General features: G+C 39.5%; 1 protein-coding gene across 1 annotated transcript; it reads left to right on the top strand.

The window, feature by feature from the left end:
* The first annotated feature begins 192 nt into the window (after positions 1-192).
* Positions 193-20,270, top strand: st14a (ST14 transmembrane serine protease matriptase a). Its single transcript, XM_008426464.3, has 19 exons — positions 193-685; positions 4,551-4,701; positions 8,291-8,421; positions 9,032-9,102; positions 9,190-9,353; positions 9,476-9,511; positions 10,928-11,162; positions 12,899-13,041; positions 13,243-13,346; positions 13,421-13,536; positions 13,639-13,775; positions 13,858-13,962; positions 14,065-14,175; positions 14,252-14,368; positions 15,647-15,769; positions 15,909-16,095; positions 17,358-17,629; positions 17,947-18,083; positions 19,473-20,270. Exons 1-19 carry the CDS (start codon positions 641-643, stop codon positions 19,629-19,631), a joined length of 2,544 nt encoding a protein of 847 aa, XP_008424686.1. The 5' UTR covers positions 193-640; the 3' UTR covers positions 19,632-20,270.
* The last annotated feature ends 29 nt before the right edge of the window (positions 20,271-20,299 follow it).

Raw genomic sequence — 20,299 nt, 5'->3', positions numbered from 1 at the left:
TTTCCCACCCTATTGCTTGTTTCTTTTACGTTTCGAGGAAGACGATGTTTTGTTCACATGAAACTCAGAAGTGGATATGAGTCATCTTTCATAAACCCAAAACTGATCACGTGACCGCATAACCAGATCAGACCGAATGAGAACCAAGCCACAGGTAAACATTTAATGTCTGAACCTGGCAGCTAATGCGGATCAGAACCGTGTCCAGAACCAACACATGTGTTGTTGTTTAATAGTGACGGGGAAAAAAAACCCGGTTGTGTTGTTGACGTCGGGTTTTGCTCGCTCAGGTAAACAGGAAGACACGCCCTCAGAAACTACGGTCCCGGAAGAAAGGAGTCTTTTTCCGAGCCCGTCCCTCCTTTAAGGCGAGCAGGTGGACATTTTCAGCTCAGGTGGAAACTGACCGACATCTCCACTGGACCCGCAGCCGTATTTTATTTCGCTTTTTGAGATATTTTAGACATTTTTTAACGCTTAATTTGTAGTTTTGTCGATAAACTGAGGATTCACCTGCTGTTGCTGGGCCTGCAGATTCACCTGGGAAGCAGCCTTCGGGCTCCATCTACTGAAACTCACACAAAGAGGTCAGAGGACTGAAAGGAGACTTTTGGGGACGTTTTAAAACAAAACTAGCGACATGGCGGATCCCATGGAAAGTGGAATAAAATACATGCCAAAATTGGTAAGTTTTTCTATGTTTTTTCCATGATTTTCTGAATATTAAACCCCCTAAGCAATCGGAATGAAGGGAATTAAGATGTTTTTTGTGTGTGTTTATTGTATACAGTCAACAAACACAGTGAGTAGGATGGGATGAGGGCTGTTATCAACTGGTATCTTTCATCAGCAAACTTGTTTCACTCAAGATTAAAAAAAAAAAAAATTTCTGAAATCAAATGTTGCAGTTATCTTGAGAAAAAAGGGAAAGTAAACATTTTTGTTTTTGACTCTAAATTCCTAATTAATGACCGTAGTATCTAGATTGTCCTGGTGTTAAGTGGGTTCATTGAAAAAGAAATGAATTATGGTTACATTTGTAATCTTAGACATAAAAGTATTGTCGCAATAAAATGGTAACCTGATTTCTGTAGTAGAAAATGTCTTCAGGAGGAGAAGCGGAAAAATATCCTACTGAACCTGAACACACCTTTTTCTGGGATGTGTTTTCCAAGAACCCTGTACAATAAAAATTTAACCCTGGACTCCCTTCCTCCTTCAGAGTAACACCTTTCAGACCAACACCAATGTTTTGATTAAAACAACAGTTCAAAAGTCAATGGTGGTAAATTCCTGCAGGTTGGGACTTGATACGGTTTGTCCTCAATAAAATAACTTCAAATTAACAACAACATGGAAACTAACCCTTCATATTTGGACAATTTGAACCACTTTTTTTTTAGGAATAATTTGATTGCATCGTGAGAATAAAATCCAGATTTGTTACATTTTGAGCTGCATCAACCTGTCGGAACCAAACGGATCGGAATGAAGATCAGTAGGTCAGATTATGAAGGCCCCACCCAGCTGCATGCACTTTTTTATCTCAGCTTAGTGAAAAAAAAAAACAGACCAAAGTTTCAGGATCTGCTTTTGATTCATAAACGTGGATAATCTTGCCGAATGTATTTTATTCTATTTAAATCAAAATTAGTAACTGAGAAGTTAAAGAAAATTAGACATTTCTCTCTGCAATAAATTCTCCACTTCTGATTTTTTCCGCAATATTTTGAAAATAATGGGGAGGTTTTAGGATCTCTGCCCTTCCAAGAAGGAGCTTGGACTGTATTTGACATGACGTATGTAAATGTGTGATTATGGTCCGAATGAACATTGGGAACTTGAAGATGATTTAAAACGTGCTTCTTGCTGTTCAGACGGGATTCTTGAGCTTTGGCCTCAGGCTTTGCAGTACAACGCGTTCTTTCGGTGCAGAAGTATCGAGTGTGGGCAAACTGAAAGTATTTCTGTCCTTACAGCTGAAACTTATGTCACAGTTTTGGTGACGATCGTTATCAAAGCTTAGTGAGGTCTAAAGTTGGAGTTGATCGTTTTTATCTCAGACAGAATGAGTCTTTCTATTTGATCTGTTGGGTAAGCTGTACACCCGGTTGTTTTTCAGTTTCTGCTGCAGTAAACACTCAGGAACTTGCCAGTTCGCGGTTTGCTCCCAGCAGGTTTGACAGGATTGTGAAACCTTTGTTCTTCCTCCCCCGCCCCAATCGGTGGAGAACGTCCTGAAAGTTGCCACTCCGTCACTCTGAGTCAGGCGTTACGGTCCCACCTAATGGCTCTTTATTCAGTTATGAAAACTAAATCTTACCAAGTAATTTGTCTAGTTTCTTTTCTAAATATCTCGGCAAACTTGATATAAGATCAAAGTAACTTTTAGCAAGACATAGGAGCTTGTTTTAAGCCAATAATTGATTAAAATGCTAGTTTCTTTGACAGGCTATATTTCACTTATAACATGGGGAAAATGTCTTATTAGTGAATTAATCTGCCAGTGAAACTAGTTCTTTTTGATCAATTTTAGAATATTATTGACTTAAAACAAGCTCATATTTCTTGCTGAAAAGTTAAGTTTTATTTTTCAAGAGCAGTAAGATATTTGCTCTAGAAACCAGATCAAAAATGGTTGGTAATATTGTGTATTTGCAGTGAAGGAGTTTATATGTTAAGTTAAATCAAGATAAACAAAAGTGAAAAGTGATGCACACTCAGGAGAAACTATTTCTGTGGGCAGATTAAGGTGTAATTACTGTACTTAAATGCATTTCACCTCCTTAAAAACTTATTTATGCTCTTTTTGTCACTTATTTATTTCCCAATAACTTTAAATACCAGATAAAAATAACTTGAGTGAATACAAAATGCTGTTTTTAATGATTTTATTTATTGAGGTGGGGAGAAACAATCCAAACCAACTTGGCTCTCTGTGGAAAGTTTTTCCTTTCGTTGTTGAACTGTGACGTTGCTTTGTATACTTTTTTTTTTGCCGTTTCGTTTCACTTGTCACACGCTCCCCTCATTGTCGGCTCTGCAGTGTTACTAAATCACTTCACTGAAACCTGTCTGACGACTCCAAGGAAGCAAAAGATCTTAAACCAATGAAGTCAAAGGAAATTCAAGAACTGATGACAAAGTCGGTGACATCAGTCGAGGAAAAAAAACTTTCCTAAAGCTTTGCTGTAATTATTGGCTAATAATATGGCTGCAATAACTATTATTTTAGTCACTGAGTATTCTATCGATTAGTCTGATAATTAATTGGATAAAAACATTGGCACATTCTGCTAATTTTCCATTAAACACCCTAAGCCTTCTTCATACAATAATTCATTAAAAGGTGCAAATAAACATTTAAATTCCTGTTAAAAAGGTTATTACCTAAAATGCAGTGACAAAGCATAAGTGTAAACCTGATCATTATAGCCAAAGATACATTTGGACCAGGGATGCAAATGATCGTTTATAGAGTTTAAAGTTTATTGAGCTTATTGATCGACAAACGATTAACTGATGAGTGGCCATTTACGTTTTGTATCAAGAAAAGCGTAAAACAAACGGCTACATTGGTCATAATATGCTGACGGATGCGTTGAGCGCTGTTAAGATGAAGCTTAAGGAGTTCTCTGAGTGTTTATATTTCAAAACAGAAACGCATGAAGTGGATTTTCCAACCCACACCGGACTCTGTTTGGACCCATGTGTCTTCCGCCATCTTTGTTTTAAGTATGACCAGCGGCGCCCTCTGCTGGATGGCTGCCAAACTTCAACACCAAAAGATCTAAGGATTAATTGATCTATTGGAACTAATCTTAGTCTAATAAACTATGAATCAACCATTAATCATAAATTGATTGTTTGAATACTGCATAACATCAACATGTGCTTGACTAGACATCAAAACGGCGTAATTATTGGACAGCAAAACGTTCAAGATGATACAAAATCTGGACCAGGTGAAGCTAAAACTATTTCAGTTAAGAAGTTCTGGGTGGAACAGATTCAAATGAAAAATGTATAATTTGTTTTACACCATTTTGACTTACTTACTGCTCTGAATATGTTTTCAGAATTTTAAAAAAAAATTTTTGCCCATGTACTTCAGTTAATGATGAATTTGATTATTGAAATGACAGTGGGAATCGATTAATCATGAATAATCCAATTAGTCGTTTCAGGCTTAATGCACTCTAATGTGGCTGAAATGAAAACAATTCTGCACAGAAAATTCCTCCAAAGTGACGTGAAAGACTCATTCTCACAAACCGTTGAAGTGGGACAGATGGTAACGAAGTTTAGGGGGTGATTACTTTTTCACATAGGGTCAGATTGGTTTGGAAAACTATTTTTTCCCTTAACTAATAAAATAATATGAAGTATTTCATTGGATATCCTCGTCTGATATTAAAAAGTGTTAATTTAAGTGGCAAAAACCTTTAATGTGTTAGGAGGTCAAGGAGTATTTTACTTTAAAATTCTCAGTTATTAAATCTTGATGCTGAACTGCTTTCCATATTAATTAATTTACTTTTGTTTTCCAGGATAAAGAGTATGAGTCTGTGCAGTTTCTGCAAACGGGGGATAGCAAAAAGCTGGAGAAGGGTCCGGGGAAGACGGGCGCTGTGATCGGCGTGGTGATCTTCGCTGTTGTTGTTGCTCTCATGACCGGACTGCTGGTCTGGCATTTCCACTGTAAGTAGCTCCTCCAGCTTTAAATAGTGAATGGTTGTAATCAATCAATCAAATTTTATTTGTATAGCACATTTCAGCAGCAAGGCATTTCAAGGTGCTTTACATAACTAAAGAAAAAATATAAACAGCATGTGACATTGAATAAACGGTAAGAGATTTTGAAAAAAGATTAAAAAAGATAAAAACATACTTTTGTTACAGAATTTAAGCGCCTGTCGTCGCCGGACTCCGCCGTCCGTTTATCACGGCTGTTATCCAGGCCCTGTTGCCTAACAGGACGAGGTCTCCAACCTTGTAGCACCAGGCTCCGTCCAACTGTCACACAAATTTTTGCGCTAGGACTTCGCCGTCCTACACGGATTTTTGTGCACTGAGTCTAGAATTTACAGGGTTTTTCTGTGCGCGCAATGACCCTCAGTCACTCGCCACTTTTACATCATTAAAAAGAAGAATAAAAAGAAATTAATAAATGGATAAAAAGTAAAGATAAAAACATCGAAGACATCAAAACCCACACTCTAACCCTAATTTAGCCATAAGCAACTCTAAACGGGTGTAATGGGAAAAGCTGTCTTCTGCACACATAGGGAATTTAATCGCTTTAAATTACCTTTTTAAGGTTATTTTGTCGATTTTATAAATGATTATTGTTATGAAAATGAAAGATTTTCCCAAGCAGTTTGATGAGTTAGTCGTTGTACTAAATATTTTAGATAAATTGGTATAAAAATACTAAAAATCAAAGAGCAGATTAGACTTGTATGGTGATTTAAAGCAATATCAACAAAGAAAGGCGCTGCAGAAACCGAAACCTGTTCTGTTTGTGTCCTTCCTTCATTAATTTCTTCTTCCCTTCTGCCTGGGTTCTCCTACCTTTTTCATGTCCTTCCTTCCTCTTTGCGTGCTTCACTCCTTCCTGTTTTGTGACCTTCCTTTCCCGTTGGCGTCTTTATTTCCTTGTTTCCTTCCTTTCTTATTTGTGTCTGACTCTTCAGAGCAAGACACAAAGAGGAGTTTTTAACGGATGATTTAAATGAATCTGAGGGTAGAGGTGGGGTGTTTCTCAGCGGTCTGAGCGATGCCGGTAGGGTAGAGGTGGGGTGTTTCTCAGCTGTCTGAGCGATGTCGGTAGGGTAGAGGTGGGGTGTTTCTCAGCGGTCTGAGCGATGCCGGTAGGGTAGAGGTGGGGTGTTTCTCAGCGGTCTGAGCGATGTCGGTAGGGTAGAGGTGGGGTGTTTCTCAGCTGTCTGAGCGATGTCGGTAGGGTAGAGGTGGGGTGTTTCTCAGCGGTCTGAGCGATGCCGGTAGGGTAGAGGTGGGGTGTTTCTCAGCGGTCTGAGCGATGCCGGTAGGGTAGAGGTGGGGTGTTTCTCAGCGGTCTGAGCGATGTCGGTAGGGTAGAGGTGGGGTGTTTCTCAGCGGTCTGAGCGATGTCGGTAGGGTAGAGGTGGGGTGTTTCTCAGCGGCCTGAGCGATGTCGGTAGGGTAGAGGTGGGGTGTTTCTCAGCGGTCTGAGCGATGTCGGTAGGGTAGAGGTGGGGTGTTTCTCAGCGGTCTGAGCGATGCCGGTAGGGTAGAGGTGGGGTGTTTCTCAGCGGTCTGAGCGATGTCGGTAGGGTAGAGGTGGGTTGTTTCTCAGCGGTCTGAGCGATGCCGGTAGGGTAGAGGTGGGGTGTTTCTCAGCGGTCTGAGCGATGTCGGTAGGGTAGAGGTGGGGTGTTTCTCAGCGGTCTGAGCGATGTCGGTAGGGTAGAGGTGGGGTGTTTCTCAGCGGTCTGAGCGATGCCGGTAGGGTAGAGGTGGGGTGTTTCTCAGCTGTCTGAGCGATGCCGGTAGGGTAGAGGTGGGGTGTTTCTCAGCGGTCTGAGCGATGCCGGTAGGGTAGAGGTGGGGTGTTTCTCAGCTGTCTGAGCGATGCCGGTAGGGTAGAGGTGGGGTGTTTCTCAGCTGTCTGAGCGATGCCGGTAGGGTAGAGGTGGGGTGTTTCTCAGCGGTCTGAGCGATGCCGGTAGGGTAGAGGTGGGGTGTTTCTCAGCGGTCTGAGCGATGTCGGTAGGGTAGAGGTGGGGTGTTTCTCAGCGGTCTGAGCGATGTCGGTAGGGTAGAGGTGGGGTGTTTCTCAGTGGTCTGAGCGATGCCGGTAGGGTAGAGGTGGGGTGTTTCTCAGTGGTCTGAGCGATGCCGGTAGGGTAGAGGTGGGGTGTTTCTCAGTGGTCTGAGCGATGCCGGTAGGGTAGAGGTGGGGTGTTTCTCAGCGGTCTGAGCGATGCCGGTAGGGTAGAGGTGGGGTGTTTCTCAGCGGTCTGAGCGATGTCGGTAGGGTAGAGGTGGGGTGTTTCTCAGCGGTCTGAGCGATGCCGGTAGGGTAGAGGTGGGGTGTTTCTCAGCGGTCTGAGCGATGTCGGTAGGGTAGAGGTGGGGTGTTTCTCAGCGGTCTGAGCGATGTCGGTAGGGTAGAGGTGGGGTGTTTCTCAGCGGTCTGAGCGATGCCGGTAGGGTAGAGGTGGGGTGTTTCTCAGCGGTCTGAGCGATGCCGGTAGGGTAGAGGTGGGGTGTTTCTCAGCTGTCTGAGCGATGCCGGTAGGGTAGTGTTTCTCAATCTCCTTTGTTTTAACTGAACTCGTCTCTGAACGAAGAAGAACCTGCTGGTTGACTGCAACGCTCTGACAGGGGATGGCATGTTGACAAGATCAGCCAGAAACGTCCTTCCTCCATCCCTTCCTCTTGTCCTTTTTGTGTCCTTCCCTCCTACCTACTTTGTGTTTCCTTCCTTCTTTATGTCCTTCCCTCCTACTTAATCTGTGTGCTTAATTCCTTTCATTACATCCTTCCTTCCTGTTGGTCCTTCCCTATTACCTCCCTTGTGTCCTTCCCTCTTCTTCTTTACATTGTATCTTTCTTTCCTATTTTATGTCCTTCTCTCTTCTTCCTTTGTGTAATTTCCTTCTACCTACATATTGTGCTTCTTTCCTTCCTTTATGTCCTTCCTTCCTTCTTTGTGTCCTTACCTCCTTGGAGAAAGTTCTTCCTCCTGTCTTTTTTTTTCTAGCCATATTATATTCAAAGCTAAATGTAAAGGAGAGAAAACTTTGGAAAATTGTACCTGGAAGTATTTTACTTTATTTTATTTTTTTACTTTAATGGAAAGTGAATCAGAGCCTTGATGGTCTGGATTCTAAATAGCTGGAACTCTTTCAATTAGCGCACAATGAGTCTCTGTGTTTCATAACCAAAATAGAAACAAACATTCACAACATTTTTTTTCTTGCAAGCTATAAGAAACTATTTTTCCCCTTTCAGCCAGCTGGCAAGCGGTGCAAGGCAAAACTGGGTTATTCTTCTATTCAATCAGCTGGAGAAATCTTGAGGGACTTCCACACACAGCTGTATTTGACACTGCAATGTTTTGTACCCTTACAACGAACACTTCCTCTTGTCAGTAGAGCCCAGAACATGCGGCGCACTCCACTGCTGCCAACTGCTAGCCAAAAAACACTTAAGCTGCCGGTCGATTGATTGACCTGAAACGGTAGAGAGGTGCATAAACACACTTCTACTGTTTGAGTTATGTGTGCTTTTTTTTTTTTAGTCCGTAAAAACGAATACGCCAAAAGGATATACATCGGCTCAATGAAGATCCAGAACCAGGCGTTTGACAACGCCTATGAGAACTCGGATACACCCGAGTTCAAGGCCTTGGCTGAAAAGGTGCAGCAGCAGGTAAGACTGCCGGGTTCGCTGACCCAATACATGAACACATTTTTCTATTTTTATTGTTTGAAAGTGAATAGGCAGCAGAGTAAAAGGGATCAAGTGTTAAATTACTTGGACTCTTGATATTATCAAGAACAAAGGGAATAATGAGGAAATGCCAAATAACTGTTTTGATGTGGTGCATGATATTTATTTTGTAGAGAAGCTAACTTTTTTTATGTAGCTTGAATTGAATACATTTGAGACTGTGTGGAAAGGATGTTTGAATTATAATAAATCATTAAGGTTGTATTTTGAATGAAAATAATTATCTGGTTCTCAACCCTTCAAGGTTTTATGTTTATGTGGGGTTTTTTATGCTACCGTTTTTATTTATTTTTTTGCTTAATCAAAATGGGTTTTCTTTTCTGATTTCATTTAAAAAGAAAAAGAAGGATTACAAATTGGAAGTTGTAAGATGGCAACATGATGCCAAAATATCGAGTACTAGACATTGTATGTGTTAACTGTTTGTTCTATGAAGTGTAATATAATTTTTTTTAAAAGAAGAAATTTCATTTTTTAACCAAACTTTCCTTTGTGATTTTTAAAAAAATTATTTCACAACCTTTTTCAGCTGAAAACTATTTACTCCATCGATCCAAAGCTGAAGAAATACTACGTCAACTCGACAGTTAACGCATTCAGGTATAGAGTCCGTAGAGTCAAACCTCTGTTCCTGTTGACTTAATGTTGAGTATTTGCTTAACGTGGTTGTGATGTGTTTGTCTCCAGTGAGGGTGTTGTCGCTTACTACATGTCTGAGTTTAAAGTGCCTGTGGGGGAAGAAAAATCTGTTGACGGTGCCATAGCTGTTTTGAACCAGCAAGAAACGAGAGGATTTCCAATGAAGGGGAAATCAAGAAGCAACCTGGAGTTTACAGACATGAAGACCTCTGGTAATTGTCACTTACTCTGCATCTGGATTGACGTGGTGCATGAATCTTGATATGAACAAGTTAACAACCACAACTGTGTCCCGTTTTAATCTCATTCTGTCTGTTTTTGGTTTCTTTCACAGTTATAGATGCCAGAATGTCGCTAACAACATATAAGAGTAAGTACCGAAGTTACATATGTTTTTTGTTTTTTTTTATATATATATTTTTAGGAACTATTTTATAAGACATAATATTTTGATTAACTAAAAGTAAAGCATTTTACCCAGAGCTGCAGCTTCAAACAATAGTTTGATAGACTCAGTTCAATTTGTTACATTTTTAGCTGGTGCAGTTCTCTTTCACACTGCAGCGTCAAACAAACCGAAAACTTTGAAAAACCTTGTCCCCCCTGTAGCTTTTAGTTTTTACTTATTACTTGGAAAGATATAGAACCTACACATAAAGAGATTTAAATTTGGGGGAATACAGGAAGTGTAACGTTTTAAGTTGAAAGCAGTTATGTAATGATGGTAACACTGCAGCAAAGTAAGCTGCCACAGGAAGTTAGAAAAGAAACTGCTTTAAATTATCATGAACCATGTTTACACCAGACAACAGTATGACAAATAAATTTAAAAAACTGTTTTAATGATCATTTCATTTAGTTCAGCTACAAAACATTGTGAAAACCAGCTTAGTAAAAATGTAATTACTCCCTTTTAAATTGTGACAAACAAAAGTTTTAGAAAAGCATTTCACTAGGTGTGATTACTCCATGATGACCTGTAGAATCAAGAAATCATCGAAATAGAGCCTGGCTCACAACGTGAAGTAGACTAAAGATGCAGAAGCAAACCAACCTGAGACCGTGACACATGAAGATAATGATAGAGATGATATGAAATGTGTTTGGTGTAAAGCCACAGGGCAAAGATACTATTACAAACATGCTCAAAACTTTGTCAGTATTACGCTAATGTCGAAAGACTCAATTTCGCAATTGCAATGTTTCCATTAAATAAGACAGAATTAAAATCGCACTTAAGTTTCTTCGCTCTTTAAGTCATAAAAAATATGCCAGTCCATGATCCTCCCAGCCACTTTTTGACGACTTCTTCATGATTTGCATCATTGGCAACATCAGGTGGTCGATCATGTGACTCCTGTGATGTGAAAAAAAAGTCTTTCCATTGCAGTTTTGCGAAATAAACCAATCGACCAATTTTGATGAGGCGCGAAAAACCACCTCATCCTAGCGCCAAAACTTTTCATCAAAAAAGAGTCTTTGGGAAATGGCCGTGCTTCCATTAAGCAAATTTATTTTTCAAATGGCATATTAAATTCAACTAATGGTGAACATTCAGCTGGCAGAGGAAAATATTGCAAAACCTCTCGAGATCAAACTACAGTAAACAAATCTGGCTGACAAGGAAGAAGCAACGGCGACAGAAAAAAAACAACAACAAAGACTCGTTAAGATTTCACTCACTACTAATCAAAGGCAAGATTAGAACAAAGCATGTTCTGGTTAATGTGTGATTGTGACTTACTAAGTAAAATTTAATATATTGCATTTTATGTGTGTTTGTCAGATCAAGCAAAGTTTAAAATACACACAGAGCCCGACAGGAATGTTAAGATCGAGACCACAGGTTTCCCCGCCAAATCGTATGAACCGAACACCTTCACACAGTGGGAGCTGCGAGGTGACGAAGGAACCATCATCAAGCTCGAGTTTGACGCCATGTATCTGGAAGAAAACTGCTCTAATGACTTTGTGAAAATCTATGACTCCCTGGTGCCAATAGAGAACCGCGCTTTGGAAGAGTGAGTATATCTACCGTTTTTGGTGTACCTCAGGGCTCTGCACTGGGCCCTCTGGGTTTTAGTTTGCTGAATACTTCTTAGCAGAAGTAGTTAACATCATTGGCTGGTTATCCACTTTGTGCTTCACTTTCCATGTAGGTAAAACCGTTCATTTAGAGTCGATAGAGAGCCAGATGTTATGGCAGCATGGGGAAGACTGCCAGCAGTATTTGGGTAAAATAATGGATGCACAGCTTGTGCATTAAATTTATGAAATTTACTTTAATCTTAACATAAAATAGTACAATTTAAGACACACATGTATATGGAAAAGTATAAATACCACTATGTTCACCTGGACAAGTGACTGCACAGTAAAGGCGTCAACAGGAAGAGACTGAGCGCGCTGTAGTTCTTGAGCAAGTTTAGGTTATTCAGTGTTTGTTGCTGTAAGATGGGGCAGATTTTCTAGAAGAGTGTCATCTCTTCTGCCATCATCTATTGGAGTAGCAGCATCAGAGCTGAGGACTCAAAAAGGCTCAACAAGCTGATGGAGAAGCTGGTTCTGTTCTAGAGACAGCTGGGGAACCGCTGGAGGCGATGCTGCAAAGAAGGATTCCTTATAAATTCAACAAAAATTGCTCTTAGCACGCTCTCCAACAACAGGGCGTCTTCAGTCAGAGGCTTCTTCAGAAATTGGATATGCTATGTTATCTTTTATAATACAAGTTAAATTTATGCGGTGTTGACGAGGTATTTCTACCCTTTTTTCGTTGTCACTTCTCGTCTCTCCAGGTTCGTAGATGCCGGATGTAAAAGTGAAACTAAGACAACAGTCACTCTTCAAATTCACAATCCACCAGAATTTTATTCAATCAACCAAAAGCATAAAACCAGACAAACGTTTCAAAATCATCAGATACCAAAATCACAAAGAAAACATTAATCACCTTTAAAAAAAATATGAATACGTCTTCGGAGAGCACTGTGTGGACAGTCAGCGATCTGACTACAGGTTTTAGCTCAGAGATACTTTTATATCGTAGTACATCTAGGCGGTTCTTTGCTGTCATTCTGACGTTACCGTTCAGAGGTGGACTCTTCCAGCGTGCAGGCAGCACGTGATGATGGGCTACTGCTGCACACAGGAAACGTGATCGTTTTCTACCTAGATGTTATTTTGTGCTGAAACATTTCTACTCAAGGACGTGGGACCAGCTATCTGGCGCATTCCTCGAAGCCATTACTCCCTATCCCTCTAAACTGCTTCAGACCAGTTTCTGAGACGCACTTTGCTCTCCTCACCCCTCCTTACTACGTTAAACAGCACGTTTTGATACAAAAGATTAATACACATCACGTATGATATTTTTCAAACTTGCGTAGAACAACATAGTTTATTATTAGTACGTATATCATGCTTGAGCTTTTCTGATTTTTATTTACTGAAATGAATCTTGAAGTTTTATTTCTCCACTGAATATATGTGGCCTACACACCTCTAAGAATTTGATCTAATGTAAAACACCCTACTGATTAGCTAACCTGTTTCATTTATAGTTTAAAGTCAAACATCGTTAAAAAAAACTAGCACAATCAAACTAGCATCTCCACTGAGATTATAAATGTCAGATGCCACCAGCCTTGGAAAAACTAACACCTATTTAGGTTAAAATCAAAATTATTTGGGTAAAACCGAATCTTTTGCACTCCGGGGTTATGAATTGGTTGTTAAAACGCATGACTGTCTTCTACAGGTTGTGTGAACACTATTCACCCAGTGAACCTCTGACGTTTTATTCTTCTGGAAATGTCATGCTGGTTACAATGGCCACAAACGACAAATACAACTTCCCAGGATTTCGGGCATATGTTTCACAAGTGCCACCGGCAACTTTACGTAAGTGTTGACTCCTTTATTTTATTTACATATCCAGATTGCTGTGAAGAATTACTTTGACAAATGGCAAGATTGGTTTGGAATGTACTCTCATTCCCATAAGGAACAAAGTCATCCTTGGAAAAAAGCTTTAAGTTCTCAGATTTTGTCTATTAAAATTAGTTTTGATATTTAAAATTATTTATTTAACTGTCTACGTAGGTAAGACCTGCAGTACCAAACTAACGGGTCCAAAGGGGACCTTCTCTACTCCCAACTTTCCAAACTACTATCCTCCTAACATTAAGTGTGATTGGGAAATAGAGGTGAGTTTTCCTCATGGACACATTATTCAGTGATACTTGTATTTCTGTATGCTTACTTATCCGTTTTCTTGAAGGTGCCAAGCGATAAGGTGGTGAAAGTTACATTCAAAAAGCTCCTGTTGGCTGAGCCAGGGCAGGAAAACGGCAAGAACTGTGACAAAGACTACGTGATGATTGATAAAAACAAGAAGTAAGTTCAACAACGATGAGTTTGGGATTTTAAATTGATGTGAAATCAGGTTTGTAGAAAAAAGTAAATGGGTTTTTCATTGCTTACAAATCTAATTCTCAGACTGTGTGGAGACCACCAGGATGGGAATATATTTGAAATCGGCACAACCAACAAAATGACTTTGGAGTTTCTCTCCGATCACTCCTATGTGGACAGAGGCTTCCAAGCAGAGTACGAGGCCATTGACCCCGTAGATCGTAAGTAATGGAGCTAAGTTTAGGTTTACTTTCCTCCTAAAGGTCTGACTTTTATTTTTCACGCTCACTGTGTCGTCCACAGCTTGCCCTGGTAAGTTCCACTGCAGAAATGGTCTGTGTATCTCCCAAAACCTCACGTGTGACGGCTGGAACGACTGTGGAGACATGAGTGACGAGAAGAACTGCAGTACGTCATTTACTGACATTACATTTGAACTATTTGTTGCCGCCACGGTTTTATCAGTGAGTCAGTATAACAAACACCTGTTCTAAACATGTTCTCCTCCAGAGTGCAAAGGGGACTCACTCTTGACTTGTGGAAGTGGGCTCTGTAAGCCCTTGTTCTGGAAGTGTGACGGCGTGGATGACTGTGGAGATGGGACAGATGAGCGCGATTGTGGTAAGAGCCACTGGCACTGGAGATTTCTCTGGAAGGATTTAAGACCAGTTTTTTATGCATCCTCTTATTTTTAAAGGCGCATGTGAAACTGGATACATCACGTGCACGAATAAAAAATGTGTCTCTGAGAAGAAACAATGCGACGGAAAAGACGACTGTGGAGATAATTCAGATGAGCTCAACTGTAAAAAAAGTAAGATTAGTGGATTTTCTTTTGTCACTTAAGTTGTTCCTGTCCAATAATGCAATGCTATAAACTTAAAGATTAATCTGTAAGAGGTCACATTCATTTTTCAATTGGCAAAAGTGGCGCTACGGTAAGCCGAATAATCAAATAAATATTTAAACAAGAACTAATGGGTAATAGAGATGCAAGGGCGACAGTCTGATTGTTATTCCTTCAATCAGGTTGAGTTAAATGGGAGAAGAGATCGGCAGTATTTTTGCAATTATTTAGGAAATGAAAGGAAGGTTGGGAAGGGGGCAGTGGTAGCGGTTGTTCTTGGGACCATAACCACCAGGATTGGGGTATTGAATGGAGTGACTGCGATTGTTTTCCTAATTGCCAATATAGCCTTGGCTTCTATTTGTTAACGGGCTAATTTGTCTCTACACCTAGTTGGAGCTCATAGACAGCTGTTTTTACAAAAGTTGGAAATGGCTGGCTTAGAAACTGAGCCAGGTTTCCTCCCACCTGACATGTTTGTTAATTCGCTCAAATCGATGACTTTTCCTGGAATTTACACCATGTGATTTTTACCACTATACCACAAATGGTGTTTCACCTTACACTAGAACAGACTTGAACACACACAACTCTATATGCTAACTAGTTTTTGGTACATGGTAGGCTACATGATGGTGGGGCCTTCTATTTGGGGTTTCTATGAGAAGACGCATACCTCCTAAATAATGCGATATTTGATTGCATCTTACCAGTCTTATTATGAAGTATATGAATGTCTGTGTCCTTGCCTTGTAAAAAGTGTTTGCTGCTATTCTGCAAATACATTGAGGGCTGCCAGTCCTGGATGGCTGCTTCCCATTCCCATAATTTACCTTCTCAAAATAGAATCAGAATTGAAAATATTTTGTTACAGAATCGTACAGATTCAAACGACGTCAAAACTTAATTATTACAGCAAAAGACTTGCTGCTTTAATTGCTACAAAAGGTGGGTCTATAAAGTTTAAACAGAGTGCTGAATATAAGTGGTGTACTTATAGGATCTTTAAACATAGACAGTGTTACAATTACCATTTTATTTTACAAATTTGCACAATTGTTTCATCAAATGGAACCCAATAAAATGCATTGAATTATGTAGTTGTAATGTTGGGAAATTGTGAAGAAGTTGGAGTATGAATACTTTAGCAAGGCATGTTGCTAATCTAGCAGAAAATGTTAAATACCCTGTTATTGTTGTTATCTGATTTAAAAGGTGGATTCAAAATTGTTTTCGTTTTCCCAGATTCTGAGGTACAATGCACAGAGTCTACATACAAATGCAAGAATGGCAAATGCATTGATAAGAAGAACCCAGTATGTGACGGATCGTCCGACTGTGAAGATGGATCTGATGAGGAGAACTGCGGTATGTTGCAATTTAAACATGTCTGAGATGAAACAGCTCCTGCTTATCTTCATCTTTTGAGTTGAGCCTTTCTAACCAAACCGGTTTTAACATAACAAGTTGCCACATGTATACCTGTTACCATCCGTTTGCTTTTCAGCCTGTGGAAGGAAAAAATTACGGTCGTCGACACGTATTGTGGGCGGAGAAGACGCCGCACAAGGGGAGTTTCCGTGGCAAGTCAGCCTTCACTTCCAGACTTACGGACATGTGTGCGGAGCGTCCATCATCAGTGAAAACTGGCTGGTCACTGCTGCCCACTGTGTGCAAAGTGACGCTAGCCATAGGTAAAGCAGTTTGATCAGTTTATGCCTTTTAAAATGCAACATACCGTGTTTCCCTGAAAGTAAGACAGTGTCTTACTTACTTTTTATCCCCAAAAGCCCCACTATGTCTTACTTTCGGGGTATGTCTTATATTGGAAAAAAATTGTCGAATTTTTTGTTTTAACCATAAAATTAACATTTATTAACAACCTGAACAGTATTGTATTCACCACAAAACAGTTTTATAAAAGGAAGTGCAGGGGACGGCGCGGTGACGTATGGAGAGGGGGACGGTGCGGACGTGGGCAGGAGGCGGCGCGCAGCTAGATGAGAGGGAGGCGGCAATATCCCCGTGTTTCCTTTCGGGGTACGGCTTATATTAGCCGACCCCCCTGAACCCCCGATACGTCTTACAATCAGGGGTGTCTTACTATCGGAGAAACGCAGTACTTCAGCCTATGAGCTTTATGATAAACATAGCAGTTAAAAGAAATGAGATGTAGTTCTGGGTGAAGAATGTTTTTTTTATTTTTTTGCCCGAATGCATTTGCGCTCTGATGCAAATGCAGCCCATTTACATCAGAGTGCAAATGGAAAATAGGTAGTATTTTCCAGTTACTTCAGTTGCTTAATTATTACATGAACTTCTATACTGTGTAAATATTCAAATGCCAGTTCTTACCTTTTGAAATTTTGGTAGCTTCATCAATTCATACCGTCCAGAAAAATATTTAGCATCTGCTTTTAAAGTAATTTTCTATTATTTATTCAAAGTCTGCCATACATAACGTAAGGTTTAATGGCTTCAGTAGATAACATGCACCATCAGAAGGTCTTTTATTAATTCTGGTTTGAATCTAATCTGTTGAATTTTAGAGCCAGCAGGACCAAAAAGATCAAAAATGGGGAAAGAGTTCAATATAAAAGTTAAATGAGAAACTTGAGGATTTAAATAGCCATTTTTCCCCCCCATCACTCATTAATGTCAACAATGCAAATATACTTGTACATCATGGTTTTGGTACAAAATGGTTGGTTTGTAGGTTAAAAATACCACTAATGTAAATACTAAAGTAGATCATGGCCAACAGTGGATTTGAAATTAATGCACAAATTGACATGGAGCCTCGCCAAATATTCAGTTGTTTTCAACTGAATATATGAATATTCATATACTCCGTCTGATCTAATAGCATAACTTTTAACTTTCTGTATACAGATGTATCTATTCTTTTCCCATTGAATCTGATCAGGAATTAATCTGCTTCCCTGTTTGATCTCAGATTCGGAGAGCCTGCGAAATGGGAGGTTTACCTCGGTCTTCATGACCAACGGAAGATTGAGTCGTTTGTTGTAAAAAGGAAGCTGAAGCAGATCATATCTAACCCTAACTACAACCCTAACACCTTTAACAACGACATCGCCCTGATGGAGCTGGACAGCCCCATCAAATTCTCAGATTACATTCAGCCCATCTGCTTGCCAAACAACGACTACAAGGTTCCAGTCGGCGAAACTGTGTTCATCACAGGGTTTGGAGCAACGAGAGAGGGAGGTGAGTGTGCAGGAATACATTTAAGTGTGACCTCAAACAATTCCCCGTACTCACTAGAATATGTTAAATGAAATGATTGAACTTTAAGGGCGTCAGATTATATATCAGCAAAAGCTGAAAAACATTTTAGGCTTTTTCTGATTGATAAAATGTAGGATTAATATATTCTTTTAGGCAATTGGGTTTTAACGTTTGTGTTTTACATGTTTGAGGTTATAGTCTGCTTATATTTATAACATTTTAGTGTTTAGATTATTCCAGTGCAAATGATCAGTGACATGGTTTTATGATTCTATTGATTGTTTTTTATTATTCAGGAACTGCTGCGAAGGTCCTCCAGAAAGCTGAAGTCCGAATCATAAACTATAGCGAGTGTAATAAATTAATGAGCTATCGTCTCACATCCAAGATGTTTTGTGCTGGAGTCCTGACAGGAGGAGTGGATGCTTGTCAGGTTAGGAGTTTATTTTTCCTTTAGACTTTCTTGGTCTACTTTTCATCTTGCTGTGTGTCCCTTTCTTTATGTTGCATCTTGAATTTTCCTTAATTTCTGTTTATGAAAGGCTTTTAAACAGTTCTACAAACTTCTCCATAATGCAGCCCACTTCTAGATATACTTGGGATAATTGTCCTGCTTGATTTATGAGGCAGCAATTGTCATTAAAAGTACAATTTAGTGGTACACATTTAGATGAAAACCTTGTAATGGGTTCCTTTAGGTATTTAAAATACTAAAAGCTTGTATGTAAAATATGTATAGCACACAGCTCAACATTTTAGAATTTAGCCAATAAGCAATTTTAGCTTCGACTCTAAATGTCAAACTGTGTTTTTTTTTTTTTCCATTTGCTTTCAGTGTAGAATAATCTAGTTCAACCAAGAGGTGATCAAACGCCATCCTTCAAAATAGGCTGAAAGCGATATGAATCTATAAAGCAAACGCTAACTTAAGTGTTATTAGCAACAAACGGTTAGCAATGTGGCTTCATGGTTGCCAGGCAACAGGATATACATCGCAGTTTCGGCGGGAATAAAGGCTACTTACATGCGGTCTTCGTGGTCGATGACTGACCTCCAGAGCTACGATGACAGGTTAACCTCTTTACGCTGCAAAAGTAAACTGATCAATTTAGCATTTAGGCTTAGGAAGATCTGGTTTAGATGGGGACCCAGAGTCAAAGTTTTTTTATTTTTTAGGTGTCAGACCGGTTCCTGATCCCAACCCAACCCAGATCTCAATGCTGTAGGTTTTATCTGTGCCTCTGTCTTTATATAAGTACAGAGAGATGTCAATCACAGATTGTCAGAGCTGCATGCAGTCTGTGTAAATGTCTAATGGGACCAAAGAACGGGCAGGGCCGTAAAGTGGGGTGGAGGGCAATGGCCCCCTGCCCCCCTCTGTTCCAGCGCCTATGTTCCCCATTAGCCACTACCATAACAACGGCTATTCTTCCTGGTGCCAATATCATAAAAAAAGCCTTTAACAGTTGCGCACACTTAACATATTGCTAGAAACATAAATTCATAATGTACAATTGTAACACTTTATATAATAAAAATAATTAAGCTATATTAGAAACAATATATTAATTTAGAAATGCATGATTATGTATTAGTGATGTCATATTTTTGCTGTAGTTCTAAAAATCCAAAATGAATATTTCCCCTGCCTTGCTCTCCCTTTTTGTCCATCATGAATTAATAGGTTTTAGAACAACACTTTGAACAGAACAACCCAAGACTTTCAGCCTGTGAAATATGCAGAAATTGACTGGTTTTTGTTACTCTACCATTGCCTTTTTGTTGGATATAATAGTTTCATATCTGTGTTTCCTTCCTTCAGGGAGATTCTGGTGGACCTCTGAACATTCTGGAAGGTGATTATATGTTACTGGCAGGAGTGGTCAGTTGGGGCGACGGCTGCGCTCGTAGGAATAAACCAGGGATCTACACCACAGTCAGTGAATTTCGTGGCTGGATCAAGGAGAAGACTGGAGTCTAGTCTAGTTTAACCTTATCGAACGGATCATTACGGATATAAACTGCTGACTTTAAAAATGAATTCAATGAGACTCCAATCTGACAGACCATCCAGCGGATTCAGTGGACTTGACTTCTGGCTGTAGCGACATTGGAAGATGAACAACTTTTACAGCAAGTGCTTTGCCTATTAAACTTACTGTGATTGTTTTTTGTTGTTTTTTTTTTTTACCAGGATGGTGATTGGTTAACTGTTTTAAATGTAAATAGATGTTTTATTTTTGTGTTTTTATTATTTGATGGAGTACAAATGTTATATGATGCATAGGACATAGTTTTAAGACGCACTTGTTACACAAAATTGCATTCAAGAGCAAACTGAGTTGTGTAAATGAAAGCTATTTGACTTCTTTTGATCTTATCCTCTATATTTTATTTAAGCTCATTAGAAATTCCTTTAAAAATCTGTCATCACTTTTTCACGAATTCCCATCACTGACATTGTTTTATTTCCAGAGACACAGATTTTCATGTGTTTGGAAAAAGTTAAAGGTTAGTTAAAAAGTTGTTAGTTAAAAGTTAACAGTTCTTGCAGATTAGTCTAAAATTATTGTAAATGTGTATTTGATAGCAGATGCTTCTAATAAAATATTTTAAATTACCTTTTGTGTAAGCATGAGTTACTTTGCT

Source organism: Poecilia reticulata, chromosome 13, assembly GCF_904066995.2.
Source record: "Poecilia reticulata chromosome 13, P_reticulata-male-v2, whole genome shotgun sequence".
Lineage (NCBI taxonomy): Eukaryota > Metazoa > Chordata > Actinopteri > Cyprinodontiformes > Poeciliidae > Poecilia > Poecilia reticulata.
This window is presented reverse-complemented; position numbering and strand designations above follow the sequence as displayed.